The sequence below is a fragment of the Nyctereutes procyonoides genome, unplaced genomic scaffold (genome assembly GCF_905146905.1).
Source record: "Nyctereutes procyonoides isolate TBG_1078 unplaced genomic scaffold, NYPRO_anot_genome, whole genome shotgun sequence".
In the NCBI taxonomy this organism is placed as follows: Eukaryota; Metazoa; Chordata; class Mammalia; order Carnivora; family Canidae; genus Nyctereutes; species Nyctereutes procyonoides.
The window spans coordinates 17525338-17540649 of NW_026575137.1; the positions used below are offsets into that span (position 1 = coordinate 17525338).

Consider the following 15312-nt stretch of genomic DNA (forward strand, 5'->3'; position numbering starts at 1 on the left):
ACCACCTCACACCAGTGAGAATGGGGAAAATTAATAAGGCAGGAAACAACAAATGTTGGAGAGGATGTGGAGAAAAGGGAACACTCTTACACTGTTGGTGGGAATGTGAACTGGTGCAGCCACTCTGGAAAACTGTGTGGAGGTTCCTCAAAGAATTAAAAATAGACCTGCCCTACGACCCAGCAATTGCACTGTTAGGGATTTACCCCGGAGATTCAGATGCAATGAAACGCCGGGGCACCTGCACCCCGATGTTTCTAGCAGCCATGTCCACAGTAGCCAAACTGTGGAAGGAGCCTCGGTGCCCATCGAAAGATGAATGGATAAAGAAGATGTGGTTTATGTATACAATGGAATATTACTCAGCCATTAGAAACGACAAATACCCACCATTTGCTTCAACGTGGATGGAACTGGAGGGTATTATGCTGAGTGAAGTAAGTCAATCGGAGAAGGACAAACAGTGTATGTTCTCACTCATTTGGGGAATATGAATAATAGTGAAGGGGAATATAAGGGAAGGGAGAAGAAATGTGTGGGAGATATCAGAAAGGGACACAGAACATAAAGACTTCTAACTCTGGGAAATGAACTAGGGGTGGTGGAAGAGGAGGAGGGCGGGGGGTGGGGGTGAATGGGTGACGGGCACGGAGGGGGACACTTGACGGGATGAGCACTGGGTGTTATTCTGTATGTTGGTAAATTGAACACCAATAAAAATTAATTTATAAAAAAAATAAATAAACATGTTTCTTAATTTGTTAAAAAAAAAGGGTGAGCACAGTATAGTAAGACATTTTGAGAGAGGGAGGCCACATTCATACAACTTTTATTACAGTATATTGTTATAATTATTCTATTTTATTATTGGTGTTGTTAGTTTCTTACCTAGTTTGTAAATTAAACTTTTCCATAGGCATAGAGGTATAGAACTTTTTCATAGGTATATATTTTATACATATATAAGTAAATTAAATTTTTTCATAGGTATTTCCTATATACATAGGAAAAACCATAGTGTATATAGGGCTCAGTACTTTCCACTACATCCATTCAGTACATCCATTAGGGGTTTGGGAACATATTCCCCAAGGATAAGGGGGACTACTGTAAATCTGAAACCTCCCTGCTCAAAATTTCCAGTAGCTCTCATTGCCTGACTTATGAACTAATGTCTCAGTCTTTCAAAGTCCTCCTTGTCTTTGCAGCTCTAACCAACTTGCACATATTTTGTGCTTCAAACTAGGCTACTTGCCCTCTGAATGCCCATCACACATTCTGTCTTTGGCACAAGTCTCTGGAGCATCTCCTCTAGAGTATCCTCTCTCCACTGTGGTTGGAATCTTACTCCTCTTCCGGGGTTCAGTTCCAGTGATAACTTGTTCTTTAGTGAAAATTTCTTACTTCCTTTAACCAAACGTTATCTCTCTTTCCCCAGAATGCTCCAGGGCTCTCTCTAGAGCTTCTGGCACCAATCTATCCATGTCACAGATGTTCTTATGCTTGTCTCTAAAGTACTAGGATACTTCACTTTATGGCAAGGGCCTAGCTCCATAGAAGATACTATGTTGAGCATTCTATATGCTCAGCAAATGTTTATTAGACTGAAAGCACTCAAGGGACATAGGCATTGGCAAAATCCATGACCTAAATGCTTACTTAGGAAGTCATGAATTCATTTGTCATTTATCAAGCATTTACCAAGTGCTTTTAACTCCTGTAGATATAGAGAGAATTTTACTTGGGACCAAGTCTCTGTGTATTTTAAAAAGCTCTGCAGGTGCCTCTGGTCTGCAGCGGGGTTGAGAAGTGCTCCCAGAGGGAAAGGACGCAGGCTGTGGAGTCGGGTGGATGTGGGTTCAAATCCTTAGTCTGCATTTACTGGGTGTGTGACTGAAGGTGGATTTCTTTTTTTTTTTTTTTGAAGGTGGATTTCTTAATAATTTTAAGCCTCAATGTTTCCCTGTTTTCCTTTGTCGAGGAAGATGAAGTAGAACTATTAAGTTTTGCATTAAAGGTTAAATGAGTTAACTAACATACATCAACTATGAAATTACCTGGCACAGAATGAATATCTTATAGATATCTGTGCTTTTCTCCCTTTAATATGTAATAATTTTTACTAGATTCAACTGATAATCCTTTACAGAGAAGGGGGCAAACCCCATCTCCTGTCTCTTAAGAATGAAGTGAGAGCACATTGGTATTGACCTGGGTAGAAAAAAGGAGGATGAGGTCAAGTCTCATTTTACTCTGGTGGATAATCATATAAAGGGCTACAAATCACAGCTCTCAGAATGTTCTATTGTTACTGTTGTTGTTTTTCAATTAACTCTTGCAGCACCCTACTGCAGAATTTTTTTTCAGAATTTATATTTTAAAGTAAATATCTAACAAACTTTTTCTGAGGTTATTTTTAGATATCAAGAATTACTTGGATTTTCTGCTCCATTTACTTTTTTTATTTGCTTGTTCACCAGTGGTGGCTGTCAGTAGGAAGTTCACAGCATTAAAGAGCAAAACAATGCTTTGAAAATACCCAGTAGAATAGGGCAACTCTATTTAGTTCTAAACTGGATAATGTGGAGTGGAGCATGGCCCAGCAGATTGGTTTTGAACAACTGTATAAAAACTCTGTTGGATGTCAGCTGAGCACAGGGTCAGAAGTCAGCTGAACAGAGGGCCAAACAATCTTTTTCCTTTTGGTGCCAAAGACTGAGGAGCTTGCTTAGCCCAGGAAATGACTCAATGTTGCATTGAGCCTTTCTTTCTTTCTTTCTTTCTTTCTTTCTTTCTTTCTTTCTTTCTTTCTTTTTTTTTTTTTAAGATTTTATTTATTTACTCATGAGAGACAGAGAGAGGTGGAGAGAGATACAGGCAGAGGGAGAAGCAGGCTCCATGCAGGGAGCCTGATGTAGGACTCGGTCCTGGGTCCCCAGGATCACGCCCTGAGCTGAAGGCGGTGCTAAACTGCTGAGCCACCCAGGCTGCCCCCTTTTTTTAAAAGATTTTATTTGAGAGAGCACAAGCAGTGGGAGAGGCATAGGGAGAGGGAGAAGCCGGCACCCCACTGAGCAGGGAGCCATCGATATGGGGCTCAATCCCATAACCCTGAGATCAGGATCTGAGCCGAAGGCAGACGCTTAACCTACTGAGCCACCCAGGAGCCCCCCTTTTAAAGAATATGAATATTAGGTACTTAATGAAAACAAAAAATCATGTAGCCACAAGAAAACCACCCAGGTTTTCAGCAGAGCAATGCTCAGCTCATAAGAAATCCCCAATTCATATTTTTCTTGAAAGAAAAGAGGTTAACATTTTCTTATAAAAGCTATGTACAGGGATCCCTGGGTGGCGCAGCGGTTTGGCGCCTGCCTTTGGCCCAGGGCGCGATCCTGGAGACCCGGGATCAAATCCCACGTGGGGCTCCTGGTGCATGGAGCCTGCTTCTCCCTCTGCCTGTGTCTCTGCCTCTCTCTCTCTCTCTCTCTCTCTCTCTCTGTGACTATCATAAATAAATAAAAATATTTTTTTTTTTAAAAAAAGCTATGTACAGGGATCCCTGGGTGGCTCAGCAGTTTAGCGCCTGCCTTTGGCCCAGGGCGCAATCCTGGAGTCCCGGGATCGAGTCCCGCATCGAGCTCCCAGCATGGAGCCTGCTTCTCCCTCTGCTTCTCTCTCTCTCTCTATCATGAATGAATAAATAAAATCTTAAAAAAAATAAAATAAATAAAAGCTATGTACATATGTACTATATACACAGTATATACACATATATACACAGTATATACTTTATGTCCTACAGCGCCGTCTAAGTGGGCTCAGGAGGACCCATGTCTATCCAACCTCAGCCCCCCAGTTACTAGCTATGTAGCTCTCATGCTAAGCCTCAGGTTCCCCATCTATGGAATGAGAATGATAGTGCAAATCTGCATTACAGATCTGGTGTGAGCATGAGGTGCTGGTGCTGGACACAAAGCAGTCACTCCAAGTGAGCTATCGACATTAAAAATAGGGGGTTGGAATTATATATTTGAAATTTTTTTTTAATTTTTTTTTTTTTTATTTATGATAGTCACACACAGATAGAGAGAGAGAGGCAGAGACACAGGCAGAGGGAGAAGCAGGCTCCATGCACCGGGAGCCCGACGTGGGATTCGATCCCGGGTCTCCAGGATCGCGCCCTGGGCCAAAGGCAGGCGCCAAACCGCTGCGCCACCCAGGGATCCCTATATTTGAAATTTGAAAGCACTTAGAACAGTGTCCACATAGTGTTGATTAAGCCTGAATCATTATTGTCAGTGGCCCTGCCCTCCTCTTCATCACCATAGTAACTGGGATTTCATTACCTGTAATGATACTTCGTTCCAAGTTACTTTTGTGATGCTTTTCTTCTTTTCCCTCAAATTGCCAATGAATTTCTCCTCATATGTATGATACTGTTCTGTATATATAAATGTTTTTGTGATTTGTCCTGCATAACAGACCACCGGGACCCGCATGCACGCAGACAGGCCAAAGAATGTTGTTTGTGAGACTCATGCTGTATGAATAACTTTGGGAGCCTAATTGTTTAAAATATATTATCTGGCCTCTAGATCAGAACTGGTCTTTCTGTTCTGGGCGCCAAGAGCTACAAATCTTGTCTCACATCCCGCACCTGCTCCGGGCAGGGCTGGCCCCTGGAATGGAGTCCTGGAGGGGAGACACACAGAGCCCAGACTCCTTGAAAAGAAGAAACATGATAACATGAAAATACAGCTTGCTCCAAATTGCACTTAAGCGAACAATTGTTTTGTTTCAAACCCTGTTGTTTGCCCTCTAAATATGGCCCTTGTGGGGATGGTTGGTTGGAAGTCTCATCTGAGGGGAGGATGCTCTGCCCAGGCCTTCAGCCTCCATCCAGACTCCATTCTGGCTGTTTCCGTGGGGCTTCCCAGCTGAGGAGGTTGGGTGTTACAGAGGCTGATTTGATGTAACTTTGCCTTATTCTCATTTATTGCCTCCTGTTACCTACATCTATGTGTAGATTCCTTCCCCCTTCTGTTTCCATTAAGTTTCTATAATAATAATAATATTCTTTCCTATTCAAAACTGAAACAGAGCTGTTGTGAATCTTTTGTGCAAAACAGATATTTATCCCAATTTTACCAAAGTGACTCACAAAAGTGTTAATCAGCTCCACATAACCATGAGACAATATTGGGCTCATGGTATTCCACATGCATATTTGTTAGTTAGTATTTTAAAATGTTATTTCTAGGGACGCCTGGGTGGCTCAGTGGTTGAGCGTCTGCCTTCGGCCTAGGGCGTGATCCTGGGGTCCCGGAATTGAGTCTCACATCGGGCTCCCTGCATGGAGCCTGCTTCTCCCTCTGCCTGTGTCTCTGCCTCTCTCTCTGTCTCTCATGAATAAATAAATGAAATCTTAAAATATATATATAAAATGTTATTTCTATCTACTATCAGTCATTCTACCCATGGTCTGACAGTGGGACAGAACATTTAGAATTGAAGCTTCCCCAAATCATCCTGACTACATTCCGGTGGTACAGAAATGTATTGTACTTGACTAAGCTTTGTTATTGAAATTCCTTTCTAATCAAATTTTGCTGTAGGAACCCATTATATGCCTCCATTTAGAGATGGAACGGGTGTCTCCTCAGAAAGAGTCCTGCTAGAATCCTCACTAGCGCAGTAGGATGCCAGCTTTCCTCCTGCTTATCTGCTTGCTAGAACCTTTGATCCCTGTCTATGCTCCAGAGCCTTACAAGAATGGATAGCATAAGTCTGATCTTTTACTTCTACTGAGCCCCACTGAGAAAATGGACATTTACTGGTCATTGGCTGAAGAACTAGCAATTCTCCTCTAAGTACTCTAAATGCTAGTTGTATTGCACTGAACCCAAGACTATCCATTAATGTTAAATTAAAATAATATTTATTAAAAAATAAAAATAATATTCATATTATATATTACACATATATTATATGGTATATAGAGTATATATGTTAATATTAATATATAATAATATTATATTAAAATTACAACATTATATTAAAATAATTGATGTTTCTTGACCACTAACCACTACTAGGCACTATGCAAGCATATTCACTATCTCACTTAATTTTCAAAATAATTATTTCAGGAAGTTTCTTTTACAACCCCTATGGCTGGCACTATGGCTTGGCTACCCAAAAGACATTTATATCCCTTTCCTTCTTCTTCATGACTGGAATGCTGATGTGAGGATGAGGGTGCAGCAGCCATTTTGCAACCATGGGACAGCAAGCATGAAGATGGATGCCTCCATGCTGAGGATGTCAAAGCAGAAAGAGCCAATGTTCATGAAGAGCTACAAGGGCCCTGAATGGCCCAAATGTGGACTTATTATTAGAATAGAAAAATAAACCCTGAAGTAACTGACAAATTTTCTGTTCCTTGGGCCAAATACTTGTCTAATTAATGCATTTCATGTTATGAATGAGGAAACTAACTCAGTGAGTTTGGTTAACTTTTTCAAAGTCATGCAACTAGTAGGCATTAGAGACAGGATTAGTACCCAAAACTGCCCAAGACCAACACACGTGCTATTAACCACAAAAACCGCTGCACTGCCCTCTCATGATTGCATTTCCAGCAGGCAATCATGGTTCATTCTTTCCAAACTGTGTGTCACAGAATTCGGAGATTTTTCACAGGTGAGCCTCAGAAGAAAAAGCTTCTCTGGTAAAATAAAAAACGCTTCACCCTATGGCCGTTTTTTGGTTTTTGCTTTTGAGAACCACAATGTATAGTATATCAAAGTTTCTGAAAAATTCTGCAACAAAAAAACTTGACTGGTTAACTCAGAGATTCCTAAACTTATTTTCATATGGAGCACATTTTTTTTTTAAAGGACAATCCCCTGAGTTTCCTTCAGAACATTGTTCCCTGGGAACACCACTTTGGGAGGTCATTCACTGAATCTTAATTAAGAGTTATTTCCTTAGCTTTGGTTTAAAGTTAAAGAAAGTAAAAAAAAAAAAAAAAAAAAAAAGTAAAAAAAATAAAAAGTAAAAAAAATAAAAAAAAATAAAGTTAAAGAAAGTGAGTTACAGTTCTCTTTGCCGCATCTATTACGAGAATGAAGACCATTCTCAGCAATCAGACTGTCAACATTCCAGAAAATGTCGACAACACCCTGAAGGGACGCACTGTGATCGTGAAGGGCCCCAGAGGAACCCTGCGAAGGGACTTCAATCACATCAATGTAGAACTCAGTCTTCTCGGAAAGAAAAAGAAGAGGCTCCGAGTTGACAAATGGTGGGGAAATACAAAAGAACTGACTACTGTTTGCACGATGTGTAGTCACATACGGAACATGATCAAGGGTGTCACACAGGGCTTCTGTTACAAGATGACATCGGTGTATGCTCACTTCCCCATCAACGTTGTTATTCAGGAGAATGGTTCTCTTGTTGAAATCAGAAATTTCTTAGGTGAAAAATATATTCACGGGGTTTGGATGAGGCCAGGTGTTGCTTGTTCTGTATCTCAAGCCCAAAAAGATGAGTTAATTCTCGAAGGAAATGACATTGAGCTTGTTTCGAACTCAGCTGCTTCGATTCAGCAAGCGACAACTGTTAAAGACAAGGATATCAGAAAATTTTGGGATGGTATCTATGTTTCTGAAAAAGGAACAGTTCAGCAGGCTGATGAATAAGATCTGAGTTGTCCAGCAACGGAAACAGCAAGATGCCAGATGATTTTTCAGACTTATTTGTGATACCTTAAGAATGCAATAAAAACTATACTGATTTGGGAAAAAAAGAAAAAGAAAGAAAGTGAGTCACAATTTGCTACTTTGTGAATATTCTTGAGGATTTCGTCCCCTACACAACTCAGGGCATCCTAGGTAATCCCAAATAATTTCTGTGAGAATTTGCTGCCAGGACAACATAAGCACCTCCTGAGGAAATTGTCTGCTTCCTTTTTTCTAATAATGAGAATTATGTGACTTACTGTGTCTTCTCTTTTGCTTTGGCTTTCTGGAAGCTCAGAGACAAATGGGAAACAATTGCTGGCACAGATTCCTGGGTTTTACATATTTATGTTTTCTTTTATCTGATCTCAATTTTCCTCTTTATTTTCCTTGGTCATGATTCTGTATTTGAATTTTATTGGTATTATTGCGTACATTCTTATGACCGTTCTTTGTGGAATGAGGTGGAGTATAAACAGTCAAAAATCAAGACTGTCATGAAAAAAATATGAGTTATATAGTCTCCTGGTCAACATGGTCAGGGCTACAATGCTTATCAAAGAATCAAGTTAATTAATTTAAATTGACACTATAAAACTTGAAATTATGTCTTATGAATATCTAATAAAAGGAAGGAAGTAAATCTTCAAAAGGGGACTATATTCTTAGAGATGAAACATAAATACCTTTTATTTGACTATATTCTAATATAAATATAAATTATTGAATTAATTCTACTTCTCTAGATTGCTGAGCTAACTCAACATCCATACCAGCAAATTAGGTAACCAAATTAGTCACAACTGTTGGGGAGAAAAGCTTTTTCCTTCTTCCCTGCTAGGGCCTTTGGTCTAATAATTAAGTTGACATGAGAGATTAACAGGAGAAAAACACATTTAGGTTCATACATATGGGAGCCTTAAAGATATGAGACTCAAAAAAGTGACCAAAGCAGTCAACTTGTATGCTTTTTAGACAGAGAAACAACAAATTTGTGAAGAATTGGCAAAACAGTGGGGTTTGGGCTTGGGTAGTAAATTAATGAAGTAACAAAGTTTGTGTATACAATTTTCTTGGCTTTGTATTTCCTATCACTGACCAAAGGATGACTTCTAGGGCAGCCCGGGTGACTCAATGGTTTAGCGTCACCTTCAGCCCAGGGTGTGATTCTGGAGACCCGGGATTGAATCCCATATCAGGCTCCCTGCATGGAGCCTGCTTCTCCCTCTGCCTGTGTCTCTGCCTCTCTCTGTGTGTCTCTCATGAATAAATAAATAAAATCTTTTTTTAAATTATTTTTTATTTTTTTATTTTTAAAGATTTTATTTATTCATGAGACAGAGGCAGAGACACAGGCAGAGGGAGAAGCAGGCTCCATACAGGGAGCCCGACGTGGGACTCAACGTGGGACTCGACGTGGGACTGGACCCCCGCGCCAGTCCCCAGGATCACGCCCTGGGCTGAAGGTGGCGCTAAACCGCTGAGCCACCGAGGCCGCCCCGGGGCCGCCCCCCTCCCCCTTTTTTTAAAGGATGACTTCTAGCTTCCTGGTCTAGGGGGATACCTTCACATGGGAGGTTTACTTCCTGCTTACAGGGAGATGAAGGGCGGTGAGAGTCTCCTTGTAACCACCAGCTTTTTCTTGAATAACTTTTGTTTAAAATAATGTGCCAAAGTGGCATATTTTTGGGTGGGATGTTGTGCTTCCATTTACAAACTTGCAGAAAAATAAAATCAAGAAAGGCAGACATGCCCTGTGATATATATCTATTTGAGGAAACTTAATTTTTAATTTAGTTAACCACGATTGACTAAGCGTTACTTCCTTAGGAAGGAATAGAATTTGCTGTAATTATCAACAGTGGAGAGTAAGTTATTCATGAGGTTGATTGCTTGTACTATTCATTAAAGGGGCAACCCAACCCAGAGCAAGAAGCAAATGCTAACTAAGGGCATACTGTGAAATTCAGTAGGTGATACAAAGAAATATGATACAGACGTTGACTCTTCAATTGTTGAGGGGAAAATACTTGGGTGTTGAGTAGGAGCTGGGAGAGAGAGTTCAGAATATATTATTGGTGGCCAGTTTTCAAACTCCTGTAGAGCTGCTTGCAGACATCATTAAATTTATTGACAACTTTTTATTTCTCTATAAAGCTTCTCTTAGATTTTTAAAGCTCTAAATTCTAAGCTTTAATCCAAGGCCTGGTGATTACATGGATAAATTTCATGTGTGAAGATATAACATTTTTAAATATTAATATTTGCTTCTTTCTTTCGATTCTTTCAGGCAGCAAGAAGATGTCCTCCTCATGGTTCTCGAAAAGAATATAAACTCAAGGAAACAGAAAGAGCTCAATTTTAGCTTTTGAGTTTCAACATAGATCTTGTAAACAAATGGCAGAAAAAATGGCTTAAGAAAAAGGATTTTTCAGGAAAACCTCTGTTAACCTTGTAAGATATAGCATGAAGTGCAAAGACTTAAATAAAGTTTCTCTTTCTTGTAAAAGAAGGCTGGTGTGTAGATCTGACATTGTCACCAGATACTCAGTTTTCACCTGTATTTTAGTTCCCTCCTAGTACTGGCTTACAGCCTTAGAATTACCTCCTGGTACAAAATGGTTGTTAGAGCTCCCACCATTATCTTTACATCTAGGGATATCTAGGCAATAGGAACTAGGGAAAGGCAAAAAAGTATTCCTTCCTGTGGAGTCAGATCACTTACCTAGGCAGCACAGAGGTCCCATGAACACTCATGCTTGTATTTCATTTGCCAGAACTTAGTCACGTGGCTATGCTTAGCTGCAAAAGAGCCTAGAAATTGTAATCTTTTGTAGGGTATATGCTCTAAAATAAAATCAGAAGTAGAAAGAGAGTGGCTATAGGGTTGCAAATAGCAGTTTCTGTTCCAATGCTGAAGAACTCAAGGTATAAAATTGATGCCATAAATACAAATTGAGAGTAGTCCTTGATTATGCAAATTTTCCCACTTGGGTTGAGATAACCATTCTTTGGACTGGGGGATGAAGGGAGGAACTGAAAGTCAGTGAGGAGAAGGACGTTGTGGGTCCTGAGCAGGTTCCTGTGCCAGAAGATTCACGACTGAATCCTCCAAAGAAAATTCAGACAGATTGGGGGGGATTCAAGAGCAGAGGTTCTGTGCCTTGCTCCCAGGTGAAAATCCAGGTGACAAGCCTCCTGTAATCGCTCCAGGCCTATGTGGTGAGTTATCTGTAATAGAAATGGCAACTGATATGTCTAGGCAGATAGAGCCTGAGACAACCATAATAGATCGCCTACAACCCTGGGGTACTGTGGGAGGACATCCAGAATGTATGTTTGTAAGCCCTTCCCACTCCATAATGAGGGGCTCAAATGTAGCTAAGGAAGGTCAGAGGGCCTGAAGATACTTTGAGATGGAGAAAAGAGGGAGGCAAAGTGACCTTCTTGGACCCACTACCAGAGATCAGATGGAGAACCCAGATGTCCTACAAACTTCCAGTGGGGTGATGCACATCTCCAGAAATATAAGAAGGGGACATCCACCTCCCTGACCTCCAACCCTGTGGCTCTGGGAGAGCTCCTGGAATTTATTTTTTATTTTTTAATTTATGATAGTCACAGAGAGAGAGAGGCAGAGACATAGGCAGAGGGAGAAGCAGGCTCCATGCACCGGGAGCCCGATGTGGGATTTGATCCCGGGTCTCCAGGATCGCGCCCTGGGCCAAAGGCAGGTGCCAAACCACTGCACCACCCAGGGATCCAGAGCTCCTGGAATTTAGCCATAATCCAGGGAATGGGGTGGGGAGGGTGGTGAAAATCTTGAATTGACTGAAAAAAAAAAAAAACCTGAATTGGAATTAAAACACTCTGATTTGACTGGGTTTTCTCTAAAATGGCTGGGATTAAGTTATGCTACCATACTGGGGTGGGGGGGGAAGGGGGGGCTTGAGATTAAAATTAAATTCAGTTATAGGAAAAAAACGTTGTACAACTGAATGTGTATGGCATGTGGACATTCCTCTGCAACACGTGCTTTCTCAATTTGTCATATGACTCTCAAGTCATTCAGCTGGGAATTTTGGCACCTTCTTTCTGTGGTATATGACAAGTAGTGACAAATGAGCATTTTGCTATTTTGACTAAAGTTATTTTCAGTGAGCAGAATTTCACTGTCACTTTGCCCCGATAATATTGTCCCTTCTATCTATGAGTCACAAATCTCCCCTCCACTCCCCACCAACAAGCGTCTACACAGATGGCCAAAGATGTATTTCCCAAACTAGTGCTGCATCTGAGCTGACCACTTGGTCCTGTCCTCCCCAGGGTTTTTCAAGTTTTAGCAATGCAAGCCCCAAACCCCACAGATCTCTTCAACAGTTCCTGGCAAACCAGGACGGTTGGTCACCCTTGCTGTGTCTATCACCTAGAGGACTTGGTTAGCACAAATTTCTGGGCTCTGCCCTCCCTCAGTGCTTTGAATTCATCAGGGTAGGGGTGGAAGCCCAAGATTCTGCATTTGTAAACAAGCTCTTGGGGGATTTGATGTTGCAGGTCTGTGGACCATATTGGATGGGCCCAAGAGACAGGTCAGTTTTTTCCCAATCCTTTTTTTTTTTTTCTTCAAGATTCTTTTTATTCATGAGAGACACACAGAGAGAGGCAGAGACATAGGCAGAGGGAGAAGCAGGCTCCCTGTGGGGAATCTGATGTGGGACTCGATCCCAGGACCCCAGGATCACAACCTGAGCCAAAGGCAGACACTCAACCACTGAGCCACCCAGGTGCCCCAGTTTTTCCCCAGTCTTAACATAATAAAACAATGTTGATCCGTATATCTAATCAATGACACAGTTGTGGCAAAAACTTTGACCAAGATCCTAAGTTTCTCTCCTCTTCTTTTCTAGCAATTCCTTTGCCAGGTCAGTTATGTGGAGCTGAATTAGAGCTCATCCCCGGGAGTTTAGCCTAGAACCTGTCCCTCCAGCCCCTCTTGAAGTTCTATAAGCACCTAATTTTTTATATTGAATCCCTTCTTGCTAAAACCAGCAAAAGAGTGTTCTATTATCTATTACTGAATCCTGATGGATAAATCAGAGGACCCTAGAACATAGTCTGAGGAGTGGTAAAGAACAAGGGAAAGGACTTTGTGCACATTTCAGGGACCAAGGGAAAAGGAAAAACAGAGATTTCCTGTGAGTGCCAAAGCCTGTCTAGACAAAGATGTCCATGCATACCTCGGCCATTTACAAGCAAAACACTTATAAACCCAGCTATAGAACCATATCAATATGTTCCTGAACAATGACTACAGTTAGCAAAGAAATGACATCATCCTTCCTCTCAGAACAATATGCTTGCCCTAACCCTGTATACAACAAAAGCAAAATCTATTTGTCTGACAGATGAAAATGAACAGGCTTGAAGGTCATGGTGATCCCTCTGTGGTCTAACCAGCCTCCCCCAGTACAGTGTCTTACCCTAGAAGATCACAAATCTGAATGTAACTAGACATCATAAAATCACCTGAGCCCAGTGAAGACTGCTGGAACCAGAGACCCCAGGTCCTGCCGTGCTAAGAGGAGGAAGCACAGTCTAGAAGAAAGGAGTCCCAAATTTTCAAACTTCTCCCAGGAGATCAACTCCACAGTCATTCCTTTTGGTTCTTTACTTAAGCCTTAAAAAATTCCTTCATTATGTAAGGTAGAAAGGAAAAAGAGATGGCAAACATGCCTGCAACTACAAGGTCACTAAGTTGCTGAATCAAGCATGGTGAAGAACAAAGTACATTATGAAATCTCAAGGTAGACAATTCTTTCCTTTTCAAAAATTTTTTTAGATTTTAATTAACATACAGTGCAATATTGGTTTCAGATGTAGAATTCAGTGGTTTATCTTACATATGGCACCCAGCAGTCATCACGACAGGTGCCCTCCTTAATCCCCATTACCCATTAGCCCACCCCTCCCCACCTCCCTCCATCAACCCTGTTTGTTCTCTATCATTAAGAGTCTCTTATGGTTTGTATCCCTCTCTCTTCCCGCCCTCCCCATCTATCTTGTTTCCTAAATTCCTCATATGAGCGAGACCATATGGTACTGGTCTTTCTTTTATTTCACTTAGCATAATACACTCTAGTTCCATCCATGTCATTGCAAATGGCAAGATTTCATTCTTTTTGATGGCTGAGTAATATTCCATTGTATATATATACCACTTCTTTATCCGTTCATCAGTTGGTGGACATTTGGGCTCTTTCCATAGTTTGACTATTGTTGATAGTGCTGTTATAAACATAGGGGTACACGTACTCCTTTGAATCTGTATTTTTGTGATTGATGGATCATAGGGTAGTTCTATTTTTAACTTTTTGAGGAAACTCCACACTGTTTTCCAGAGTGGCTCCACCAGTTTGCATTTCCACCAGCAGTGCAAGAAGGTTCCCCTCTCTCCACATCCTCATCAACTCAATGTAGACAGTCCTTAATCTTAAGTCAAGCATGCCAATTAAATTCTCGAAATCGGGTTATGCATGTGTCAGGACTCAGGGCTAGATATTAAAGTTAATACTTCTCCTGATGAAGCAGCACTTCTTTATTTATTTATTTACTTATGATAGACACAGAGAGAGAGGCAGAGACACAGGCAGAGGGAGAAGCAGGCTCCATGCCCCATGCCGGGAGCCCGACGCGGGACTCGATCCCGGGACTCCAGGATCGCGCCCTGGGCCAAAGGCAGGCGCCAAACCGCTGAGCCACCCAGGGATCCCCTGAAGCAGCACTTCTGCCAAGACTTGGCGAGTTGCTCTGCATGCACTGATAGCCCATCCAGCAAAAGTGGCATTGACAAATGCAGGAAAATACTGCACATTTTTTGTTTTATTTTCCAGCCTTATTGAGATATAATTGATATATAACATTGTGTAAATTTTAAGGTGTGCAATATGGTGATTTGATACACATGTGTACTGCAACGTGATTACCTTAATAAAGTTAGTTAACACCTCCAACACCTCATAATTACCATTTGTGTGTGTGTGTGTGTGTGTGTGTGTGTTGAGAACATTTAAGAGCTACTCTTTTAGCAAATTTCAAGTATATAATACAGTACTGGTGACTGGTCACCATGCTGTATATTTGATCCTGAAAGTAACACACATTGCATCAGCCTGATTCTCTTATGCCTTTGCAAGTAACTTATGCTGCCATCTTTGACTCATTTATCAGAAAATCCTTTTCTGACTTGCAAAAGACACTTTGCAACAGACACTTTTGTGTAAACTTGATTACTATTCTGTAAAGTCCCATTTTAACAAGACAAAAGAATCAACATAATCCTTTTTTTGACCCCCTCAAAATTTGGCTTCTTATCCCAATAGAAACTCTTTACCCATTGGGCCATTTAAAAGGTATAAGATCATCATATGTTGCAGGTTTTTTTTTAAAGATTTTATTTATTTATTCATGAAAGACATAGGGGGGTAGGGGGGTGGGAGGGCAGAGACAGGCAGAGGGAGAAGCAGGCTCCCTGCAGGGAGCCTGACCTGGGACTGTATCCCGGCTC

General features: G+C 41.1%; 1 protein-coding gene across 1 annotated transcript; it reads left to right on the forward strand.

The window, feature by feature from the left end:
• Positions 1–7130: 7130 nt before the first annotated feature.
• Positions 7131–7810, forward strand: LOC129495757 (60S ribosomal protein L9-like). The gene has a single exon (XM_055303462.1). The coding sequence runs from the start codon at positions 7131–7133 to the stop codon at positions 7707–7709; it is 579 nt and encodes a 192-aa protein (XP_055159437.1). The 3' UTR covers positions 7710–7810.
• Positions 7811–15312: the final 7502 nt, after the last annotated feature.